Source organism: Oryzias latipes, chromosome 7 (genome assembly GCF_002234675.1).
Source record: "Oryzias latipes chromosome 7, ASM223467v1".
Taxonomy (NCBI): Eukaryota; Metazoa; Chordata; class Actinopteri; order Beloniformes; family Adrianichthyidae; genus Oryzias; species Oryzias latipes.
The window spans coordinates 6826688-6853008 of record NC_019865.2 but is presented as its reverse complement, the minus strand read 5'-3'; the positions used below and the strand labels follow the sequence as shown (position 1 = coordinate 6853008).

The window sequence follows — 26321 nt, the reverse complement described above, 5'->3', positions numbered from 1 at the left end:
ACACCGCAGCCAGGGGCTTCTAGCTTGTTTTGCATTTCCCCTGCCTCAGTAATTACTGGTCACCTGGATCAGGTGTGTTCAGTCAATCAGAGACTGGGTCACTCAACTGCAGCTGGGTTAGCTGCAAATCTAGCAGGGCAGTAGCTCACAAAGAACAGGGTTGAAGACGCCTGGTTACAGTGTGCAAGTATTGTGACTAAACTGAACAACGGCATTATTATCTCTAAACAGTGTTATTACATTAATGCAGCAATGCAACGACAGCAAAACTTTACAACATGACAACACAAAACACTACCTGAGAAGGGTATAAATGTACGAATATGATTCTAAATTACTGATTTTTGGATAGTGCGTCCAGTCAATAAAATTCAGATTCTGATGTTTTGTATTCATTTATCATTAACAGGATGTTATGTAAGGATTTAGTAAGTGATGATCTCAATGTCCTGCAATGACCTTTTAACATAATGATTTAAAGCCAGATGTCACGTTAAGATGGTTCTTGATTTTTATCTTAAGTTTGATAAGTTTTTGCATGAATGTTTGAATGCTATTGTATTGCTTTGTGTATAATTCTTGCTTTGATTGCTTGAAATAAACCATTTAAAAAATAAAATAAATAAAAAAATAAAAAATTTCAGCATTTTGGTTCTTGGTTTCATATTTTTGTTTTGAATTTAAATCCCATTCAATGGTGAATAGCCAGCGATGGTAAGGTGTACATGCAGACATTTTAGTTTACAATAATAGTAGAGCAGTAGAGTATGGCCAAAAACATAAAATCTCAGATTTTTATTCCAAATTTGATTTTCGATTTTAATCAATTTTTTCCTCCCTGCTTTTACTTTCTATAAAAAAAAATTATGAAAAACTATTTTTAATATCCCCTTTGGAAATTTTCTTGAACATCGAGTTCAACTAACTAAAAGCTGTAAAAATGTTAGATGAAATGTAGATCAATGGAGCAGATGTTTTGTGAGCTACCGCTAGCTTGAGCATCTCATAAATAGAAATACTAGAACACAGTCGGCAGAGCATTTTTGGTAGCAACAACCTTGAAACGGATTTTGCCGTATGTGGTTTGATGTCACAACCCCAGTTACCAAAATCTAATTGTTGACTTACCAACCAAGTTGACTGGTAGCTCAAAAGAAATTTACTCACCAAATGATTCCATTATTTTACCAAAAAAAAACTATAGATGTCATTTTAAAAAATTATATTACATTAAATGCAAACAGAGAGGAAGTCACAACATCAACTTTAGACAAAAACTGTTTTTTTCGAAGGAACTCCTATATTGATTTCTAATCAATCTTTGTTCTGCTTTTAGCGTTTTCACGCCATCTATGAATTGTTTTATGTTTAATCACAAAGGAGTTTGTTTGTTTCCTTGCTGAAAAGCACCTCCATGAGAACTGGGGCTTCAGTAAGTCAGCTGTAGTCTGAACCAACTGTAAAGTCAAATTCAAACCTGCTGAGAAAACAAGGAAAGATTAACTACAGGGAAGCAGATTGACAGAAAAAGCAAATTTTTTCCTAATTCTGCCTCCAGTTGATTCTTTTATATGGAATCATAACAAAAACAGCCTAAAAACAAGACAATGTTTCAGATTCTTGCCACTGACAGTAAAGATGCAGCGCTCTCAAGAGGGGGTGGATTTGTTCAGCTCAACGTTGGCTCTGAAACAAATATACTTTTTTTACAAATGTTCTATGAATTATTTTTGTTGCATTCATCCGGCACGTCTTAAAGTCTGTTTCATGAAAATACAGTCTGACTTTAAACGGGTCTGGGATTACATGTAGGCGACACACGGAACAGCCCACCTAACATAATGTCGGGGACAAGAGAAATAACAAAGGGCCCCTAATCGCTAGTCATAAATTTGAGCCAATATATCTATATCAATATAACACAAGTATTAACAATTACTTTAGATCTAACAAAGTGAGTATTTCAATCCATTTTAAATTAATGATTTTTATCTATAAAAAAAGACTCTTTGTAGGACATGTTTTGTCCCGACTCTCAAGAATTAGTGAACTACACAAGCAAAGAACTACAAGCTTACTAACCTCACCTACTCATGATAACTATAAGATGAGCTGCAATTAAAAGCTGAAAAGCCACAAAGTGTCCATGTCACAGACATGATCCGTTTCGTAAATGTGCTCATCACCATATCGCCAGTCTGTTCTTCCTACTTACTTTATTCTGTAACTTTACAGAGCAAAACATTGGATGCAGTTCTATTGACCTGTTTATTTTTGTCTGTGATGATGCAGGAAACAAGTTACAGCCGGAGTTTACCTTGATGTGAAGCTGCAGAGGAATGCAAGGACTGTCAATAAAGTAAACAAAACCACCCCAGAAAACAAAAGCAGTTTCTCAGTAACTCACCATCAATAATCTTAAAAACATCCCAAGAACTCGTTATTGTTAAAAAAAGCTTCACAGAAATCCCTATTGTCATTGCTCTCTCTTAGAGTGAACCAGCACGTTTGAGTAATGCAAGTTTGAGACTAAAAATATTATAGCAAAATTCAAAAAAAATTATAGCGAAGTCGAAAAGTTGACCACATCCACAACGTGAGCATCCAGCAGGTCACCCACAGACTTTGCTGCTTTGTGCCCAATAATGTCAGGATTCACAAACTAAATAAACAGTTCATACTGGCCAATATGTAATACTTCCCCAATGTTTTTCTCTGTAATGTGAGTGGATAAAGTGAGTAGGAAGAAGAAAACAGACAGGCGATTTCATGACAAGTTTTTTTTTAATACACGAAAACTTTAGAACAAACATCACTTTTTTGTTTGTTATTGAATGCAATTTGCTTCTATAGTAATGCCATCATTCATGTTTTAAAAAGTTCTCTGAAAGCCGTTTCTTTCCTTTCATATGGCCCACCAGCCCAGCTTTCCTCATGCTGTCGTAGGACTTCGAGCAAAGTCTGCATTTTGCGTGTTTCTGGTGCAAAATGCATTTCAGAGACTTTCAGAAACCAAAGTGAGCCACTTGATTTGTAAAAGCCACATTGTCCATGTGTTGTGCCAAGATGCGTGCCTTGCCAGAATTTAAATCCCCTGTCTCTGGCATGGTTGATTTGTTTTGTAGCACTCATATTTTGCCCCGAAAAGCATAAAAAAGAAGGTGGATGTTTATGATACACCTTATTCTGTGGCTTTGGGGAGTTTATTGTCATATTTGCATTGTTTACCACATATTCAATGTAAAACAAAGACAGCTTTTTGTGTAAAAAACAAGAAATTACTTTTGTTTGGCTAATTTAGAATAAGAAATGCAATTTATGAAAGTGAATTTGTAATTGGGCTGCACGGTGGCGCAGTGGTTAGCGCTCTTGCCTCACAGCAAGTAGGCCCCCGGTTCAAGTCCCGGCTGGGGGACATGAAAAATAGAACATCAATGGGGGACCTTTCTGTGTGGAGTTTGCATGTTCTCCCCGTGCATGCGTGGGTTCTCTCCGGGGTCTCCGGCTTCCTCCCACCATCCAAAAACATGCTTCATAGGTTAATTGGCAACTCTAAATTGACCATAGGTGTGAGTGCAGGAGTGAATGGGTGTGTGAGTGAGGACATTCTACCCTGCAACAAACTGGCGACTTGTTCAGGGTGTCCCCCCTGCCTTCGCCCACAAGTGGCCGGGATAGGCTCCGGCAGCCCCGTGACCCCGAAAGGGATAAAGCGGCATAGAAAATAGAAAAATGAATGAATTTGTAATTGAAGTATTTAACAATGGCCAATTAAGAAAAAGTTGCTTCTACTGCAAATAATTTGTTTTACTTAAAATATATGGGGACATTTTTCAAACAAAACAATAAACAATAAACTCCCACAAGCAAATTATACTGTAAACACCCATCTTCTTTTTATACATTTTTGGGCAAAACATGAGTGCTACGAAACAAATCAACAATGCCAGAAGTCATGGCATGGCAGGGGAAACAAATTCTGGCAGGGGAAACATTAGCAAGCTGAACTGACGATAACTCAAACTGCTTTATGCCAACGTAAACTCCCATCATGGATAGCGTGAGGTTCAACTTCTCCCTTTTCAATTTTCCAAAACTTTTCCAGGTGAAATCAATCGCCCAGACATAATTAATAGAGTTTAGATACAAAAGGGTCAACATCTTCTGCCCTGTATCTACTGTAGGGCTCAGAAGACAAAGACTTGCTTAAACACAAGGGTCTATCTATGCTGTTATGGCCTTGGAGAGGCGTGAAGGCAGGACAGCAGCTACCACAGTCCACATGCCAGCAAGAGAGATACAGCCTAATGTCAAAGTCATCATGTTTCCAATACGTCAGAAAGAGACTATATTTGCTGTGAATTGCTGTTTTTTACAAAAATAACTTTGGAACATAAGAAGCTGCTAATTATAGCAATACTGTACATTTTGGTTGGTTATTTTATCATTGGTCGTTTATTATTAGCTGGGTGTATCCGTGTATTGACCTTGCTTGCGTCCCTGTTTTTGATGTACAACTTCAGTTTAACTGCCAAAAGACAGTTTAAAAAATTCCCTGACCTAACCAATTTACTGCTACTTCACTATCTCAAAGATAAAAAAGCTGAAATGTAAAACCAATAACTAGAAACCAGGACCTCCGTCCACATTAAAAATCCAATGGAAATAGCAATGGTGTTGTGAACTATGTTGTAAGCAACTTCAGTACAGGGGTTTTAACATTTACAAAAATAAAATGGTTTAATTAACCCTTTAACACTAGAGATGTCATCGGCGACACCCAAATACCACAGGCTCTTTCACATACCATAACTCCTTGACCATTCTTACAATAAATGTGAATCAGGTGGTTCTGACATGGAGAATAACGGCTTTTTATATTGGCTTTGCACTGCTATGCAACACATCACTACCATAAACAGTTGCAGAATAGCGCCTTTTCTCTGCTTCAGAATCAAAATTACATTGATTGCGTACACAGTTGGAGAGTTACGGTAGTCAAACGAATGTAAACACTGAAGCTAAAGCTCTGGTGAAAAAGGGTTAATACTAAAAATAGGTTTAATGTTTATCTGGAACTTGAACCTCTTTAACTAAACTGGTAAAACCATGTCAATTTGATGTAAAGCATAGAATTTAAAGTACTGAAATGCGGATGTCCTCTGTTAGACAAAGTCCAACTTTGTTTCAAGACCAAAACTATGCACCAATGTAAAGCATAAGAGATATTGGTGGTTTTCCTGTGGATGTGCTTCTGTCTTGTGTAAAGTGCTCTACTAATAGTCTAGTGTGGCTGAAGAGGTCAGGGTGGGGTAACACTGGAGTTGTGGGAGTATAAGGTATGTCTGTAGTAGCCTTGGCAACCTAACACAGCCTTTTCCCCATTACAACAAGTCCCATTTACCATCTGCAATTTTCTCTTCATCCAACCCCCTTCCTTTCTATCAAGGTTTTAGCAAGTGTCCATGACCCTCTATATGTACACACACACACACACACACACTTTGCCTCCCTTGCTTACTTTAAACACCCACCCATTGCTGTAACAGTATTAACAGATGGGAGGAGAAGAGAGGGGGGCGGTTGAGGGGAGGAGGATGGGAAAACAGAGGGACAACCAGAGGGGGGAGAAAGGAAATACCAGACCAGAAGGGCTGCCACACATTTACCACAACATGAAAAACGACAATTTCATTAAATTATTGATTAGTAAATGGCTGGTGATACAAGAAAAACAACATCTATGTTTCAACCTTTTACACTTTCAATGTTTTGTTTAAAGGGCCTATACCATGCTATTCTTAATCCTTTTATAGTAAACGATATCTAGATAAATAATAAAATATGGGTGTGTGATTGAGGACATTCTACCCTGCGACAGACTGGTGAACTGTCTAGGGAGCCCCCTGCCTTCGCCCACAAAAGGCCGGTAAAGGGTCCGGCAGCCCCGTGACCCCGAAAGGAAAAAGCGGAATAGAAAATGAATGAATGATAAAATATTACCTTTGGCACACAAAAGAACAAATTTGTTATTAAATATGACATATCTTCCTGGGTTCTTTTCCAACCCGGACGTAAGATGAATCGATCTCTGAGGAACTGGCTTTCACTTCCATGTGGGCGTTACCCATTTCATTTAAGAGTCGGCATCGGCAGCATGTCCGTCTCTCGCCCACGAAAACAAACAACATCCAAACTTTTGCAAAGATGGATGTGGATTATGGCTGCATGATATGAGGAAAACTTGATATAAGTGATCAATACTGCGATGACGATATAACTTGCGGCTGCGTGAGAACCCGCTCATTTTAGTGGATTGCGAGGGGCTGGTGCTCAGAGCACAGGTTTTTCGAAAAATGCTCAGAAATGCGTCAACGATTTTAATTACTACTTATGGGTTTCTTTTCGTGAGGAATGAACATTATATTACACTTAAAAGATCAAATTAATTATTTTGCTTGGTATAGGCCATTTAAACAAATTAATATTGTTGTGATTAGATGCGGAAAATGAATGCTGATTATTTCTAAAAATGGCAAAATGCACTGGCAAAAAAACGGAATTTGGACAGGTATGAAATTAAAAATTCTTTTTGTAATTCAAAATTCAATTTTATTTTTATGCACATCAACAAGTTGTTATCCCACTGAAAAGAATTCTTGAATTGTACAAAACATTATAAAATCAGTAAATGAAGTATTATAGACGAACTTCAACCTATAAGTTTTTAATTCAATCATGCCTTTTGGTATAGTAGAGTGAATATGTAGATTGGGACCACTTAAAAGGGGGGGATAAGGCTTAAAGACTAGATATTTCTCAAATAAATATGAAAAATAACTTTTTTTTTAAATAATGGGAACTTTCGTAACTAAAGATGTGATAAAATTTAACAGTTTTAATTCTAATTTTGCTTACTTGGAAAGTGTATTTGGTTGATGTAAATTACAGCATATGTACAAACTGTGAACCAAACAGGTTTCGCAACCATACATATAATTAAGTCTGTAGAAAAGTCGTTTGGTACTTTATCAAGTAATGTCACTAACTGGATTTCACAACTTTGCTGCTTTCAGGGTTTCTTTGGCAAATAAAAGTGGGAGATTTATTGACTTGTGTTGTCTGAAGCTTCGACTAAGTTGCAAGTTGCAGGAACACAAAGATACTTAGAACTGTGTTATCTGCTACTCATTATTTTTCCTTCCTCCCAGTCTAACTGAATGAAGTTCTTTTATTAACCTGTTTTTTTTTTTTTTTTTACTGGCAAAACCAGCATGAGTAGTTTGCGCCAAAGGAAGTTTTGGTCAACATGTAAAGTAGTACAAATGAAATGCACAAACAGAGCTGCAGAAAAGTATCACTGTGATCTATTATTGTCTGATTTTGCGAAATTGTCCATACAGATATTTAGTAAACCCAGTTTCGCACCAGCAGCTGTCTTTGTTTTATTCATCCCTGAAAAGAAAAATTGTCAATGTTTTGAATGCATAGCTGGCTGAACCTCTACATTACAGTTCTATTTTGCATCGACATCTCAGTCTATTATAGTAGTAGGTTTGGGGCTGTCATCTGGACTTAGTTTTTAAAGTTAGAAGACGTTTCACCTCTTATCCAAGAGGCTTTGTCAGAATTGACCAGATGACAGCCCCCAAACCTACTACTATGATGGAATCAACCTGGATGAATGAGAGTCTTCATCGACATCTCAGTCTATTTGCATAGTCACACAACATCAGTGCTGTCTGAGCTGGCTGACATTTGTAACTGATATTTGACAGGTTAGAGTGGCAGCTTTTACTAAATTTAGAACCTGGATTCGTATTTTAGCTATTTTTTTAGGTTAATTCTATTAGAACTACTACTCCTCTGAAATCTATATAACTTTCAATGCAATCTTATTTCAAATGAAGACTGTTTCAGATGATGTAGGCCAGAGTTGCCCATCCTCTGTCCTCAAAATCTACCACCCATTTTCCAGCTTTCCCAGCACTCTTGCTAGATTCAGGTCAGGTGTCTCCACATTAGGGTTGACTGCACACACCTGCTCCAAGTAATAAGCAGCAAACAGTGATGGGGAGGGCAAAAAAAAAACAGATGGGGTGGCAGATCTCGAGGATCAGAGTTGGGCCTGCATGTAACCCTGTAACACTTTTTTCCTCATGTTGTTCTAGAGAACGTAAAAACAGATCAAACTGCAAGAAAAACAACTGAGTTTGTTAAACCACGGCTGTTCTCCTACAGAAATTCAAAGAAACCAGAGGAAGATAGTACACCACTTGAATTGCTGTGTGTTTGAATAAAGTAAGCCAGACAGCTGCTTCGCTATTGTAAACACTTTGAATCAAAATTGAAATAGTAATTTCCTCTTAATTATTTTTTTAATGAGACACAACGGTAATCACTGAAGTGGAAAAACCAATGTGGCAAATAGAATATAGTGGTGGTTAAATGTTCTAATTTTTCTGTCAACAAATCTACTCAAATTAGCACAGATAATTGTGGGAATGATTGTGCATCTTATTAAATGTCTGCAATAAAAACAATTTTAAGGGCAAAATATTGATCAAAATCCATCAAAACCTGACTGTTTAACTGGACCGAGTGAGTGTGACGTCACCTGTAACAAATGGCATATTAAATTTAGTCAATTCACTCGCCATTTTTAGCTATACAGTTGCCGACATCTGAGAATCAGAAATTAACAGTAAGCAGTGATTGGTCAAAACTGGTCTGAGTCAAAATTTCTATGACAACCACTGTCACCAATCAGAAGTGAGCTTGTTAGAAGTCCACACCACTTGAAAGCAAGTTTGGGAGAGTGTGTCAATCAAAGGTTTTGAACGACTGACGTAAGAACAGATACTTTTATTGAGGCATCTGATTGACCAGTTAATAACTTACACTTAAGATTAGCAAGAACATGTGAAAAGTCCCCCTCTAGTCATGTATTGATCTATTGTGAACGCATTCCCATTGGTCTTTTAATTATGATTAAGCCGTTCTTTGGCAAAATAAAAAAAACTGTTGTTTTCAAGGCCAAAGTTTGTGGCAGGAGGTCATAGGAAACTCTGAGTAGTAGTAGGCCTCTCCTGATATCCCATTATCCCTTAGTTAACACTCTCCCGCTAGCTTACAGCCCCTCACAAACCCATGCTAACATTAGCGGAGCAATGAAAATGGCGAGCAATACCAGAGCTATCCAGATGTACAGTTTTGAGCCAAATGGCAGCTCAAAAAAAACATGCTCAAAAGACATTAATGGATCTATTTGACTTCAAGTGGATCCATCAGAATTGAGTGGACCAGGGAAACTTTGGCCCGCCCATTTCAGTTACTGCGTCAGAACTGCAAGCTTTTGTAAACTGCATTTTTTAATCTACACCTGATTTACCATGATTTGAATGAAGAAATACACAGAAATTGAGTTTTAGGCTTAAATTATTTTATATGTGCAGTGGCTCAGGCGGTAGAGCAGGTCGTCCTATGACCACAGGATCGGCAGTTCGATCCATGCACCCCCCAGTCATCTGTCGTTGTGTCCTTGGGTAAGACACTTCACCCTCCCTGCCTCCAGTGTGGCTCTACTGGTGTGTGAATGTGTATGAATGTCCCAGTGATGGTCAGAGGGGCCGTAGGCGCAAACTGGCAGCCAAGCCTCTGTCAGTCTGCCCCAGGGCAGCTGAGGCTACGTTAGTGGTTAGGTTACTATCACCAAGTATGAATGAGGAGTGAATTAATAATGGACAAATTGTGCGGGATTCCGATTCTTGGGTACTTCCTGTTTAGAACACAAAGAGGAAGGGGATCCCTCAGTCCAGTTCTCATGTACAGTCAAATGTCGAAACCCATCCTAACCAGTCTGTAATAGCTGCTGAGTCTTTCAGTATTTTGCACAAATATTTAAGGGTAAATCACTTTTTGTGTGTAAGGTTTCTTTAGTTTATAAAAAGTGCTTCAAGCCATTATATGAACTGTCTGAATGAGACAGCAAGCAGACAGTCCATAATTATCCTAGAGGCATCTTTTGTGTCACTCTAGGTAAAATATGCGGTGCAAAGCAGGCACCAGGTCTGCTGACGTGTGTCTGCTAGTTGCAGTACGTCAAATCAAATTATGAGTGTGAAAAATCATGGCAATTATTGTCTCTTGCAAATTGGGGCCTGGAGTCCACAGTCAAGATGCTAAACATTTTGAACATATTCTGGAAAACATAAGGGAGCATTTTTTGAAGTCTAATTCTCTTTAAATACAGAAAATTGATGCGCACACTTTGTTCTACACCAATCATTTCACACTACTTTATGCATCATATGAGAGTCATCTGAAAACCAATGCCTATTAAACTGTTATGTATTGTGTGACAATAAAACAGGCTATTAAAACATTCTAGGTGATAAAAAGACAGTTGTTTAACATAAATAACAAAGGCTATTAAGAATGCAGACAGTCACAATTAAATTACAAACTGACTGCTTTCTCTTTTATAAAAAATATATTTTTTCTGCCTCTTATTTCAACTAAATTCTACTTGTATGGCATTCCTCTGCTCCATCCAATAACATTTCCCAATATAATTACTTTTTAAAAAGCCTATGCACTGCTTAAACACTCTTACTATTCCTCTCCCCTATTTTGTTATTTACAGACTTTTTATTTTTTAGCAGCTATTGTTCATGATTTTATTTAATGACTTATTGCCTTATATTTCTTACCAAGTTTAAGTAAATGGAAACAGCCAAATCAAATAAATTTTAAAAGCATCAACTCTTCCTGTGTCAAGGTTTCACAATGTTCCCATGATCTGCATTAACTGTTTGAGTGCATGTTTCCCATGATACAAGTCACCATCCTTTGTAGATTTTTTTAAACTATATAAATTTCCTTCCCACTTAAAATATTTCTTGCCCCCTCCATCCTCTTGCCCCATATGTGACTGACTCCTTTTTCCCAATATCTCAACCACAGTGATCTCTCTCTGAAACTTAAGCCCTTAAAAGGAAGTAGCAACAAACTGGGTTTAACTGTGCGGTTTCTCTTTGCAGTTTTAGCTCTGCTGATGTCACTAAACATCTGAATTTTTTAGCACTCTACACCTCTGCATGTACGCATAGCTCGCATACCGCAAACAAAATTCTGCATCACTGAATTAAAAAAAAAAAAATGACATAACTGGAACAATGTTCCTTATCTCTTTTTGCTTGGGTAACTAAAGTAAATAAAAAAGCATTAAAACATTAACCACAGTTGAAACATTGATAAATGAATATTGCGATTAGTTTATTTTAAAAGATACAAACACTTCCAGTCTCGATTTAATGGAACATCCTGCACTCACATGAAGTTCAATGCATATGTGTTTACATAAGTTATTTTTATTAAAAGAAAGTGAAAAATTCTAGTTTAGTTTAGGCCTTTCTGTCAGATGAGTGAAATAATTCAGCAGATAAAAACAATTATTTCTAGCTCTGCTTTCATTGACTCTTCTTGTCATTCATGTTTTCATTCCTTCTCAGTAGCTCTCCTAGTTAATTCTCTGTCTTACCATGCCAACAGGATTGATCTAAACCAACTTAATAACCCCTTCTCTCTAATCCATCCAGTCTAATGAGATTGGGCTCAAACACAAAGGCTTGAACACAGAGTGCATGGGAGACGAGAATTGTAACAGTTTTGCAGTTGGGAAGAAACGAGAAGAGTGGCAGCTTATTTTAGGAATGAATGAGAGTGAGAGAGAAAAATCTCAGACACAAACGCATTCTGCATCTGTGACTGAGACTGAGACCCACACCAACCAACAAATATGTGATAAATGTAATCATTTGTCAGAAATAATTGTTTGTAGGTTCTCCGCAAAAGATTCATTTAATTTACTGCATTTGTGAAAACTGCATTGCTCATATAGTATTATATCAGCTCAACAGGTGATCCCATGGGGCACATTTAGAGATTTAAAATGTTACAAGTATTTTTAGGCCTCTCTCCAAATGTGGTCCTACCAATTTGATATGAATCACCCATCTAGTGTTTGGAATGTGTGTAATAGTGTGCAAGGCTTTTATCATTTAGGACTGAGAAACACGTAAGACAAACTCAATCTAAGCAACAGGATTTATCAGTAAAAGATTTTATCTCTATTTTTCCAACAATTTCCCTCGAAAATACATTATTTACAGTCTGAATCTGTGTTAAAATTGCAATGTTTAACCAGTGAAGCAAAAAAAATTTTTTAAAGAATTTTAGAAGGACATACTCCAAATATAAATATAACAGAAAATGTCTCTAATGGTTAAAGAAAAGATCCAATACCCACTAACCCACCAATGCCTGACGTCTACCATCATTTCCTCATTTTTCTGTAGTCTCACATAAGATAAGTGAACGAGGAAGTACCAAAGTTCATCCGATACCTATCAGTAAATATATGAGAGCCAGGTTTAACCACGGCTTTCGGCACCAAAGCTTCATCAGTCTTATCTAAACAGTGGCTTTATATATTGTCGTGTCCTAACATAAACAAGTCATTTTTCATTGCATTTCAATCTGTTAATGACATTGAAAATACATAGAATTCTTTGGCCTTCTGATAGTTTTCATGTCAAACATTTACGATGGATATTCAACCTGTGGCATAATAAACCGCTTTTAAATCCTGCTTCCTCAGGATCAAGTAACTTTTTTGTTTCCTTTTTGACATTGTTAAAATATCAGGAGACAGAGTAAAAGGTTTAGACTGATATGGTGAAATACATTTAAAAAGAGAAAAAACAGCTGAGAAAGGCAAAGATGACTTAAAGCAACTGAACATTTAAGAATTTAGACAAACCATGGAACACTGTCTTAAAGACAGATGAGTATTTGAAGCTGATCAACAATCTAATAGGGCTGAGTATCGCCGATAAATAATTTCCTGAATCGATTCGATTCACCGAAGCCTTGATCGATTCAATTCTCGATTCTTTCAATCCATTCGCTTCGATTCTATTTTGAATTTACAGTTTACACATTTAGATATATTTGTATAGAAATTTATTAATAATCATATATAGCGGTATGTTTTGAAAATGTTCATATTAACCTGATACAGTTCACATACTGTCAAGCTTGCTGACTTTGTCTATAGGTCACAGGCAAATGAAAGGCATAAAAGATCGATCTCTACTTTAATGGATCGATTAGTGATCTATCGAGCTTGGGACAATTAGATCATTTATAGATTTTATCAACCCAGTCCAACAATCTTAGGAAGAACCCCCCCCCCCCAAAAAAAAACCCAAAACAAACATCACTAAATGATAACCCCTCCAGATTTATTAAATTATTCCCTAGCTTGCAGAGCCCTGTGCTACTTATAGTACACTTGTACCATTTTAGGAATAAGTATTTATTTTTGTGGACGTAAAATGTTGCAAGAAAAAAAAGTATATATTGTCAGAGACTATTATTTTAATCATGAGATTCACTTTTTAGAAGGACACCAAGAACAATGATCAGATTTAAGGCTTTAAATCAATTATGAGACACTCTGCACATCCATATATATTGATTAATGTTTTTTTAAGTCTTGCAGCCACAGGCACTAGCAGGTACTTATACTTAATTTGTGGAGAACTTATTAAAATAGCATTTTGTCTAGTTAAAGAAAACATTTTTTGCTGCTAAACACACAGTTACTCAGCTTAACTATGGCTACGTTCACACTGCAGGATGAAACGACCCAATTCCGATTTTTTTGCCCCTATGCGACCTGTGTCTGATCTTTTCATGACAGTCTGAACGACACAGATCCGATCTTTTCAAATGCGACCCAGCCACTTGGGTATGTAGTCCTGAATCCGATACGTATCTGATCTTTTAAAATACGACCGCTGTCTGAATGGCCAGGCCACATGTATCCATGAACGAGAACATAAACAAAAACCATGGCGGACGATGCTGCTGAGAGCAGTCAGTGGAAGGGAAGCGAGGTCACCGATTGGATTCATATATGGGGTGACAGCTCTATTCAAGCCAAACTCAAGGGCTCTTATTGCAACCGGGCGGTTTTTGAAAAAATTTCCAGCGAAATGGCCGAGCGTGGTGTTGAACCTTTCCCGCAATGACTTTTTTTCCGGAGGAGACCTTCTCCAGGTCCGAAGGCGGACCCTCCTTCGGGGTTCACTTCCCCGTTCGGACCCTCAGATTCTCCAGAGTCAATTTTATTTATTCTAGGGGAAACCTTTTATTACCGTTCTCCTTCCTTCGTAACACGCAACATGAATGCGCGCCCCCAACACACTTCCGCTGCCCCCCCACTCCCTGCGGCACTTCACGCGCTTTTTCCTCTCTCTTACACACACGCGCGCGGCCCCAGCACATTCACATCCCCATTCCACAACAGTGGGTACAGAGGATCCTGGCTCCAATGCCTTCTTAAAATGAGAAGATTGTAATCGTGCCGGCTCCTTTGTGAAAATAAATTTAATAATGCAAAAAGAGCTCCGCTGTTGACAACACTGTTGTTGACATCCATTGTTAACGTTAGCTACTTCTGCAAACAACAGTGACGTCGTTCACTGTTGAGTACTCTTCTGCGCATGCGGATCACTTCTGGGTCATTTCACGGTCACACAGGAGATCACCAAAATTCGGATTTAATTGGAAATGTGAACGGCCTTGCAAAAAAAAAAAAATCAGATTTTTTCAAAAAATCGGAATTGAGCATTAAGCCCTGCAGTTTGAACGTAGCTCAAGAAACAGCTAGTAAACAGTTCTTCTAAAGCAACATTAAATTAGAGAAATAGAAAAATTTGAAAATGCATGATAAAAGGGTTCTACTTTTAAGAATAAAAACAGAGTTGATTGGGTTAAAAAGTCGAAAGAAGTCTTTCTGCTGGTATGTTTAACCCCAATCTTATAAAATGTTGATTTACCAAACACAAATTGCATAACCGCCTTAATCTGACGAAGAAATACAAAATAGAAAGGTAGGAAAGGAAAAAAGAGAGAAAATACACAATTGTGGGGTTCAAAAGGGCTTGAAAGTGCAGAAAAACGACAGGGGAAAAGAATTGTAAGGGTTTAAGGTGGATAAAAGTTAGACAAGCCAAACACTAACATGTCCAAAATAATACACTTAGCTTCAAAAAGCTAAACTTGTGAATCATTAAAACCAAATTGTGTTGAGCCTAAATACAAAACTTTACAAATGTTAACATACAAGTTTTTTTTACACAACCCCAAGTATGAGATAAGAATACTAAAGACTATAATAAAGCAAGAAGGAAAAGGTATAATAATGTTGATGAAGGGTTTAAATAAACAGGGAATGATCATCGGAATTGCTTTGCTTTTAGAAAACCGAAATATTCAGTCATGAATTGTCAAAGCAAGAGCATCATATAGAAACAGCAAATTTAAGATTAGAAAACCTCCAGAAAAGCCTTTACAACAAAAAGAACAATTAATTCATGTGTCAGCTAAAGCTAAAGTTAGTTTACTTCTGTTGCTTGACACATGAGAGCTTCTACCTTCCCTAGATGAGATGTTCATGATCCCTGCTCCAACAGTCAGTAGGTGTCTGCTCCAATAATGTGCATGCCATGTTTGCCTGACGTGGAAAGGGCCTATGCCATAGGGCTATCCCATGTTGGTGTGTTGTTTAGAATGAACTCCAGTTCCATCTTTAACCTGAGGGCCAAGTTTATTTAATGGAGATGTAAGCAGACGACAGCTCTCAGAGAAGAGAGCTTCATCATCTTGTCAGCACATAGGTATCAGAGGTTGCCTTCTACAGATTGCGATCAATGTTTTCAAGATATGCCCAATGGCTCGTTGTGAGTATCACAATCCGGAACAGACTTCTGCGCCCAATCTCAATGCAGAGCTAAATCAAGATCAGATTCTGCAATACCATACCCTCATAGCTCAGGATCACACGTCATCAAGGATGACAACGCTTGCCCCCACAGAGCAGCGTTTATCAGAGATGACCTCCAGAATTTGGTTGTGGGGAGAATGGAATGAACTGTCAGCAGTCCTGACCTTCCACACACTGAAGGTTTGTGTGATCAAGTTAGTGTGCTCTTCTAGCCAGAAAGACCAACACAACCAGATCGGCTGAATTATGAAAAATAGTGGTTGAAGTGTCTTTTCACAGCAGACTGTACAACACTAGTGCCCAGTATGAGAATACAGTTCCAGTCTTTTGTGGATGTGTCTGGTTCTTCCACACAAAACCAAGGCTCCTATCGTTAAATCATTAATTTGATAAATAGCTATTATGTTTTGTTTGTTAAATTGAATCTCCTGGTCCAACAAAAACTTTACAAGAGCCAAGGGGAGAAGACGATGTTTGAAATTGGTAAAGATGTATTTCCTTTCTTTTTACAAAACAGGAAAAGGTTTAATGCCCAGAAATAATGTGGAAGGAAGTACACACATACAGTATGTCTTTACCTTTGTGCCAAGTTCATATGCTTTTAACATTTTTACATTTCTATGAAGAAAAACATCCAAGGACATCTTAGATTTGTGTGGATCCGGCAGAGGAGTTGGACATTTAACGTTAGAGGCATAAAACATGTGAAATATGATGTTCTTTCAAGAGAATACTCTACAAACCAAGGAAATGCAAAAATAAAAACTTACTTCATTTACATATTGGGCGTTTAGTTAGCTCGCTCACAGTGTATTCCTGCAGCGAAATGTAAGGGTTATGAGCAGACTGATGAATCATAGCTGCAAACTGCCTTTCAAATAGAGTGTGGATTACTTTTTATAATTTACAATTTATAGTAGATGCATATTATGCTTATAGTACAACATTCTCATTAATAAATTTATGCCCTAATCACAGATTTATCCAAGCTTGCTTCTTCAAAAACAATTCAATGCCCAGCCTGCTAAATAAAAAGTCTCTTTAACTGCATGATCTAATTAAAAAGGGCAACAACCAAATTATTCCAGCCCCCCTGCTTAGATATACAGCAAAAACATAGAAACATTTCTGCCTATCACCAACATTTAAAAGAAGAAGCAAAATACTTTCCCTTCCAACTGCAAAAGAAAATCCTCACCAAAATATTTAGAGTAAAAGAGTCTCATCAAAAGTCCAAAAGAGATTTACTATGGAGAGCACACCACAAAACTGAATGACTTGCGTTGCTGTTGTATTCAGGTACAGTGTTTACCTGAGGTCAATATAGTGCATGTACTGAGGATGCCAGAGTTCTCAATCAAAAACCAAACCATTAAACCAAAACGTAGGAAAAGTGTATTCGGTGCATCCCAACTGCATACCAGTATGTTTACATTGAAAGTGTCAAACAATTGTGCTAAATTTAAGAATGATTTCATATTCACCGTTTTGCTTTATTACACCAGGCTTAGTTTGAGCCAACTAAAGCTTTTTCTTCATTCATACTTACTTATTAACAATTAAAAAAAAAAAAAGAAAGGGGTTTTCTGTAAGTTCAGTTTTTTGTTGTATTGTAATACACAAACGACGGCCTCGAAAGTAGCCGGCACTCGGCGAAAATTTGCCACCTTTGACTGAGGTAGTCACTGGCTACTTTTTGATGATAAACAAAAGTTTTGTTTAGTACCTCATAGCAAGTAATCCGTGTATGCAGGGTCTGAAATTATTACTCGCCAATAGCGAGCATTTTTTCTGTTTGGCGACTAAAAGTAAGAAGGCTGCCTGCCATATTAGTAAAAGTTCGCACCAAATCAGCCATTTTTCTAAGCTCTCCTTATGGTTATTTTCTTGAATGCTCCTCCTTTACACTGTGCGCATGACGAGGTACACAATCACACCCCTGTTAATTTCCCTCCGTGCAGCGTTTGGCTGATGCAGCAGTGGGGGTCGTGACCATTTTTAACTGGATAAACCTGCTGGACTTATAGACACAACAGAAAGTTTTATAAAGTGTTGATTTGGAGATAGCAGTGCAGTTAGACACTGATGCTAATGATGCTATGCTAATGAGCTGTTTCCAAGTGTCACCAGTATGTGACCACAAATTTTTTCAAAGACCGGACTTTAAGATGTGACGGATACATTTAACAAAATTAATTCATAGGACATTTAGTTTTTTTAAACTGTATTTTCTAGATTTAGTAATAAATTTTAATCCACTGTGACTAAAACTTTATTAGCAGTATGTTCACTTCATTGACAGTGTTACAAGTAAGTTTACTTTACAAAGAATGCTCCTTCAGGGGCTCCTCCACAAATTTGTGTAGTAAAAAAGCAGTCGCAGGAAAATGGTTTGCGAAATCATAGTTGTCAACAGTGATAGAGTAGAAGTTTAGAACTAAATCCTCTTCTCTATTGCTTTCAAATCAGCTGTAGTGATTTCCCAGATGCCTGGAAAATGCAAATAAAAGGCACAAATTTTCAAAATTAGACCCCCAGACCCCCCCTGAGTCAAAGCCATCTACTTTCTCCTCGGTAACCTACTCTGAAAACTTTTTAGGCCTGCACAAATCATTTTTCAAATCAAAATAAAAGTGTGACCCAAAAATTGAGGTTTAAACTGAACCGTGCATGGGGAATAGCATCCCTAGCATGCACAATGTATCCTTAAAACTCGAAAAATAAGCTGAATGAAATAAGGTTTTGTTTGTATATTTTAACTTGGCTGTTTCTAAATCCATACCACTAATTTTAGTCATCTGAATAAGACTTCTAATCTTTAAAAGTAGGTTATAAAAGTTATCAAAAAAAGAAAAAAAATGAACACATGACTTTCTGACTTTTCAACACAGGCTTGTGTTGTTTCTCACAGAAGTGAATCTTTCCTAAGGGGAAAGTAAACCAGCCTGGTTGGATAAATTAACGTCACAGAAGTCATGTGTCTAACTTCCAGTAGTTATAGCAAAGCTACTTCCTCAGCACAAGCCTTTAACCTTGCATTGTTCTCCTGATGAGGTGCAAAAATTCTAAATGGTTGATAATTGGGATGTAAAAGAGAAGAGGTGTTTTAAGTTGCAATTAAATTGTTTTTGAACTGGTGCAAAATACACACATCCCCCACGCACACATACACACACATACACACACACACAACTTATAAAGCTTGCAAGTCTTTGCAGGCACAACACACCCCTCCTTAGCCTGGGTCACAGAAATGCAGCACTTATGTGAGCATTGGAACAAAATCGGTATAATCCGCCTTTAAATGTAAGCCACCTTCCACCACAGCACTTACTTGTCCAACACTGCTTTAAACAAAAACATTGAATTAAGACTGGACAGACTAAACACAATGAAAGATAAAATAATATAACAAATGTTCAAACGATTGGCAAACTAGATGCAATCTGGCTCATACATTTCATCCTTGACTTGATTAAAAGTGAAAACATTAGTTCTACCGTACTTGTTTGGACAATTGGATTTTAAGGCAGAGAATAGATTTTCAATCCTTTTAAAAAAACTGTATATTTTACTGAATTTGCTAGAAACAAACAGATTTAATGATTGAATAACTACAAGAAAAAAAAACTCCATTCACAGCAAAACACATTAAGAGGATCTAGGCCACACTGCTTTCAGAGAGCACAGAGGAGAGCTAAGCTATGGAGCAGCTTACGGGTTGTGCTAGTCTGTCAAAATCAGGGGAATGATATGCAAGAAACGCAATATTAGTTTTCTAAAAATTACTTTAGGCCAGAACTTGAAACACTGGCTTTAGAAAGTACGTTCAAGATCAATGCAGTTTGAAAGCCTTTCCAAGTTATAAATGATTTGTTGTAGCTAGTAACCGATATTTTAACCCAAACCAATGGTGTGAAAGTTTGTAGTTGGTTAAATAAGAATGTAAAAAGATTTACAAATAACATAACTTTCAAAATATCTGGAATTGTTGGTTTGAAGCGGGTAAATAAATAGTCTATATGAGAAAAAAAAGACCAATAGTAAAGTTAGACAAACTCACAAAAAGAAGAGGAATTCACATTGTTGATAACAGAAAAAAAGAGACAAAAGGCATTCATTTGCTAGGGGATCACCTAGTTGGACTCTGGAGCATGGAAAAAGGTCATGATGTTTAATGAGTCAGGTTAGCCCTATACTAGAGTGCCAGGGACGTCAGGAAAATAAAAGTATTGCAGAAGTTAAAGCCTGTGGGGACAGTGTTGTGATCTGGGGTCACTTTATTTGGTTAGATCAAGGTTCACCGACATTTATTCAATACGGATCATTCCTTCTTGAAGGTGGACATATAAGAGTTCCAAAAGAGTTCATAGAACTTTTGATTACGTTTGGATTGCAATACATGATGCTATATATTATACTGGCTAAAGACTTAATATTTCTAAATGATGGACTGAATTTCCATGTGGGATTCTGACAGACAGACAGAAAGAAAAGAAAAATTAGGAAGACCATGAAGACAACAATGGTTGTCTTACCAAACTGTCAGCACACTTTTTAACATTTTTCCATTCTTCTCCCATTAAAATTTCCCTACCTCAAACAGAAAAATGTAAAGCACAAAATTGAAAAGATTGGAAGACACTCTCATAGACTAATTATAATCTACAATTTTCTTTTATGTAACTCAGTTTGTTTAAGGGATATGTATATCACTGGCAGCTGATGTAGTTTTTATTTTTCATCACTATACATGTTCGGTCAAAATGTTGATGTTTAGTGAGAGTACCCTTTTTTTTACGATCCTGTTTCATGTACACAATACTGTTAAGGCAATAGTCGACAATCGATAAAACGAAACGTCCACCTACGCTCAAAGTCAGAGTCATCATCTTCCTCGTCATCTCCATTAGACTCTGTCTGCATGGGTTCCCCATCAAACATTACTCCTTTCCCTTGCTTGGCACCGGTGCCGGCCCCATCCTGACCTCTGGAATCTCGCAAACGGGTGAAGTACTGTACTGCAAATTCCACCAAGTCTGACGGCCTTTGTCGCAGCACCTCCACCGTGTAGCCCTGCAGAAGTTCCGTCAACCCTACTGGTATCTCAATACTCATGGTTGTGTGTGGCTTGGTGGTAGTGTTTATCTAAAGAAGACAGAAAGAAGGAGGAGACATGATGGGTAGACAATTAAATTTGTGGTTTGGTAATGGCAAGTTATGCAGATGGCAACTTCTAGTTTAAGGACAAATTTTGATTTTTATATCTACAGTTACACAGTTTGAAAACTGCAACTGTACAGCAGTTCTACTTCAAGTGGGTTGTACACAAATAACTTCTTGAAACACAATTAAATGGGATTGCCTAAATTCAACTACACTTTTTTTAATAAAGCAAAGAAGTGTTATAACAAGTGCTATGGGAAAATGTCACTTTGTTGCCACGTTATCTAAGGCTGATCTGAGGAATGTAGAGTTCCCGCGGCTCCACAAAATAGATAAGGGTTTGCTAAAAAATTGACAGAGTTGGTAACACGGCCTGGGTGTCTGTAACATTACTGCTTAGAACCGCCAGAAACAGAGCTGTCAACTTGAGTCGTTAGCCGGATGCAGCTAGCTAGCAAAGAGGCTAATAAGCGAATCCTTTTCAGCAATTTTTATACAGCACTTTTCGACGTTTTCTTTTTCGGCGCACTGATAAAACTTCATCAAAGTTGCATTTGTGCGTTAGTTAATATGTTATGGTATGATCGTAGCACACACAGCCTGGCAGCTATATGTGCTTTCTCACTTTAAAGCTGTCATTAGCCACCATGCTAGCTAGTGAACCACCTTAAAGGAAGCTCAAACCGTTAGCTTACGTAGAAGTATGGCGCACTATTTGCAGGTGATAAGCCACAGAAAAGAAGCTGAGTGGATAAACGTGGTTATGCAAGCAGTGCAAGTTGTAGGAGACATGTAAGCCGTTTACAAAGTACACGACACCAACTGAGTCACTTACATGGAATTCTCTCTCCCCGGCTAAACTAGCCAGTCACCTCCTCCTCTGCGTCTTCCTTGTTCTTTCTTATTTCGTTTCTTCTTTTTACACAGTCTCTCTGCCAGGGTAGCGACCGTTTTCTCTACAGGTGACTATTTGCGAACGTTAAAGCCAGAGGTAAAAGGTTAGTCTGACCTAACTTTGCTAAGCGACAAAAATGGGGATGATCTTCCCTTGCCAACCAACCAGGTGTATAAGGATGCTGGCTGGTTCAGAAGGGGAGAAATAGACTGGACTTCACCGCTGCAGCCCAACGTCCGCGCGCTCCGTGAGGGTGGGACTTAATGTGGCAGAGAGAGGAAAGAGCTGGCTAGCTGACTGACTTGCTAACTAGCAACTGCTAGTTTTCTTTGGCAACTGCCTGGCAACCCCGCTTTCCGTAAGACACAAGTCAGCTGCTGCAGCCAGGTGACTAAAACCCTGCTGTGCGCTCGGCAGACACACTGTTGCCCCGCACCACCGATACGCGCAAAGTTTCGTTGAAAATTAACAGCAACGAAAAAATCTTGACCTTGGGTGGGGAAAATATAGGCCTAATAAAATCAAAAGCTTGTAAGTTGACAAAGGAAATGTCCTCCCTCCCGACGAGAAAATCAACAGTTCTAAACGCGCGAATAAACCACAGCCTTCTGAAAGCGTAAGGGGGAGGAGCTACCATCTGAGCAACAAACACTTGGAATTGATTGACACAAAGTGTGACCAATCAAAATTAAACACCGGGACGTCGAGCGTGTACGTCAAAAGCCACACTATTTTTGAGGGTGTCACGCCCACAAAGGCGGCCTTGTCAGGTAGATTCTACCTCAGTGTGCAACCAGAATCATTTCAATCTAAGTAAATTATGATTTTTCTTCATTGTTTTATCTATCCCATACGGTTGGATAACATACATCTCTTTATTATCTATTATTTATTAATTGGTCACCCCCATTCACTGATTTTTATGTGTCAACACTTTCCACCCACAGTTTTATTTTCCTCAGAAATATTCCATAGAAAGTTTCGGGGTGATTGAGGTCATGATCACAAGTTCTAAAAGGAATTTAAGGCATGTTCTATCTTTTCATTTCTATCTCTTCAATTCAGACCTATCACTGAGATAAATCTGTTGCCATGGTCACAGCAGTCATATTTATTTCACTGAACCAGTTTCTGATTGGTTTGGATTTTTGTTTTTGTTTTTTATTATCATAAACGTTCTTGCTCCGCCTGCTGGCAGTACAAATCAACTTCACAGTAACCCTTGTGCTATCCTAGTCTAAGTTAATATTGAGGGGGAGAAAAAACCCCACAAGGATTGCACTCAATACAATAGTGCAATTCAAGAATTTCCACTTGGATTAGTAGAAACATTATCAAAGTGGAGTGTACTCATCTCAAGGTGAAAAATTAGGTTTTGTATGATTAGAATCAGGACTCATCTTTTGCAGAAATAGCAACCTTCTGGAAACACTCCAAATGTGTTCCCAACCAAGCCTAGAAATTTCTGAAAGACAGCTGTTAACCCACATTTTAATTAGGGACAGGTTAGAAAAGAAAGTGGGTCATCAAGAAAGGGAAGAAAAAAAAGACAGAAAAATCCAAGAGGTTTGAAAAATAGATTATGTGTAGATGTTTGTCCTTTATTTTGGCTATTTATCTTTTTAAATCATAATGTATTCACAACAAAAATATGTTTAAATGTTTCTTCTTAGTTTTTCTGGTGTTCAGCAAGGACTAATACCCTAGACTTTGATAGAAAAGAATCAACCTAGCTTTTACTTTTACTCATCAACAATGGCCCTTTATAGTACTGAAGAAGGCCTACAATTAAGCTGTTTATACAATTCACTGCTCACATTATCCCTATAACAACCAAAAAAAATAAAAAAAATCAATGAAATAAATGATTTTCTATTGCTTATTGCCTCGGGTGAACATTCCATATGTATTCAAATGTGCTCTACAAACCGGAAATGTGCAATAAAATAGTGGGGATACTGCAATCTTTTTTGTGATGTGTTAAATTTGCCTTAAATTGATTATATTATTGTGTTTGTTTACTTTTTGAATATGTGACTGAATGACACTTCTTTTGGAATTCCATGTCCATGTAAGATGTCACAATGAATATATATATATATATATATATATATATATATATACTTTTTAAAAACAATATTTTATTTGCAATACTATTATTGAAACTCGAAAGATTTATTTATATAACATATTTACTGCTATTAAAAACATGAATTCTTTTTTCATTCAAGTTTTACACGCCTGCACATTCATTCTATGAACACGTTCAGTGCATTCACAGAAACAAGGCGATCACCAGCTTCCTTTTGTTGTTCAATGCTGCCATCTACTGGTTGATAGAAGTCCAGAGCTGCCACCTTAACCTAACCTATACTTGAAAAAATTGAACCTTTCATGCTATTATTGCTGCATCAGTTTTTCCTTTTATCTCAAGATGCCATCCCTATAGGTCTCAAAGTCAAACTGACCTTTGCAGCACTCGCCTGCATTTTCTGTACATGTCAGTGCATTGATATGACCATTCAATGACTTTTCCCAAACTAGTGAGTCATAACAGATGTAAAAAGACTTGATCAAATATGGGAGAAAACATGCCAATCTGTACATTTATTCATATATTTAACGTTTATTTAGCGATGGAAGACAGATTAACCCTTGTGCTATCCTAGGCACTTTAACGTTGGGAGTTGGGTCATCTAGACCCACTAGACAGTGTGCTGAACCTTTTTTCTTCAATGATTTGTGAACTTCAATGGTGTCCATGGATTACATGAAATCTTTCCACCTTTATCCACCTTTGTCATGGTAGGGAGAACACGTCAATGTAAGGGTGGGGTCATCTAAGATAGCACAAGGGTTAAGAGACAAATCTAATATTCAACTGTAGCCTGGCAAGACCTTTTGAATAATAAAAATAAAAGGAACATGTCTATGAAGACTCTCATTCATCCAGGTTGGTTCCATTGTAGTAGGTTTAGGGGATGTCATCTGGACTTGGTTATTAAACTTATATACCAGCTCTTAGACCAGCTAATTCATAATTGACAAAGCCTCTTGGATAAGAGGCGAAACGTCTTCTAACTTTAATAACCAAGTCCAGATGACATCCCCTAAACCTACTACAATGGAACCAACCTGGATGAATGAGAGTCTTCATAGACATGTTTCTTCTAACTTTGGGAAGGATACCCTCCAGCTGGTACGGGAATTGGAGAAGACAGCTAGGAAATTGGCAGACCACAAGAACCACAGGCTAAGTGGACAATACCTCCAGTTTCAGGTCTGACTCCTCCCCCATGGACGCATATATATACCAGCTCTTAGACCAGCTAATTCAGAATTGACAAAGCCTCTTGGATAAGAGGCGAAACGTCTTCTAACTTTAATAACCAAGTCCAGATGACATCCCCTAAACCTACTACAAATATAAAAGGAGTAAAAGGAACCAGCAATAATACAAGACAATCATTTAAAATCAGTAAATGATTAAATTCCTTAGAATTGCAAAACTATAATTATAATTTAACTATAATTTAAAAACCATTTTTCTTAAAGACGATCATTATGATATAGATTATCTTTGTGGGATATCTAACGGTTTTATTAAATATAATGTGAAATTGAAAAAGCAGAACATCATATTTACACGTCACTTGCTTTAATAAGAAAATAACCAGGCAGCAAATTAGTCTAACAATTTATTTTGAAATTATGTATCTTTGGAACAATTCAGACGAGAGAGGCATGGCGGAATGATTATCATTACCGTATTCAAAATATATTTATACGAAAGAAATATTTTATGTGAAAAGATTGTGACTATACATAAAAAATAAATTTACATCTAAATGATGTATGTGTGTGTGTAATATATTTAAGGTGGGGTTTGGAATTTACTGGTTCAAGAAGAGTAAAAATAAAGTCATGTGTCATCCCTTAACCCTTGTGCTATCTTAGATGACCCCACCCTTACATTGACGTGTTCTCCCTACCATGACAAAGGTGGATAAAGGTGGAAAGATTTCATGTAATCCATGGACACCATTGAAGATCACAAATCATTGAAGAAAAAAGGTTCAGAGCACTGTCAAGTGGGTCTAGATGACCCAACTCCCAATAAATTACTTTCAGCATTTCTTTTTTTATATAAGCTTCTTCTCATATTCAGTAGTGTTCATATGGTTCTTACCTTCTGGATTTATTAGTACCACAAAGAACATTTTCAGACAAACGTTTATTAATTAAATAAAATTCAAAGTACCTCATTGGTCTGATTCAAAAATTCACATTTCATGTGGCTGAAGACTCAATGGAAACTGACTAATTTTTCTCAACATAATGTTTATTTATATTTTTGTTTTGACTCCGATTGCAGCATTTTAGCAAATATAAGTCAGGATTTTA

The 26321-nt window shown here is 37.4% G+C and overlaps 1 protein-coding gene across 1 annotated transcript in view; it reads right to left on the bottom strand.

The window, feature by feature from the left end:
- Positions 1–22534, bottom strand: part of LOC101159349 (cAMP-dependent protein kinase type II-alpha regulatory subunit) — a 44988-nt gene extending 22454 nt beyond the window's left edge. The window contains exons 1-2 of the mRNA XM_004070323.4: positions 21858–22534; positions 20728–21004 (exon numbers count right to left, since the gene is read on the bottom strand). Of these exons, the coding sequence (XP_004070371.1) occupies positions 20728–20974 (247 nt within the window). The 5' untranslated portion in view covers positions 20975–21004; positions 21858–22534. The remainder of the gene's footprint in view (positions 1–20727; positions 21005–21857) is intronic.
- Positions 22535–26321: the final 3787 nt, after the last annotated feature.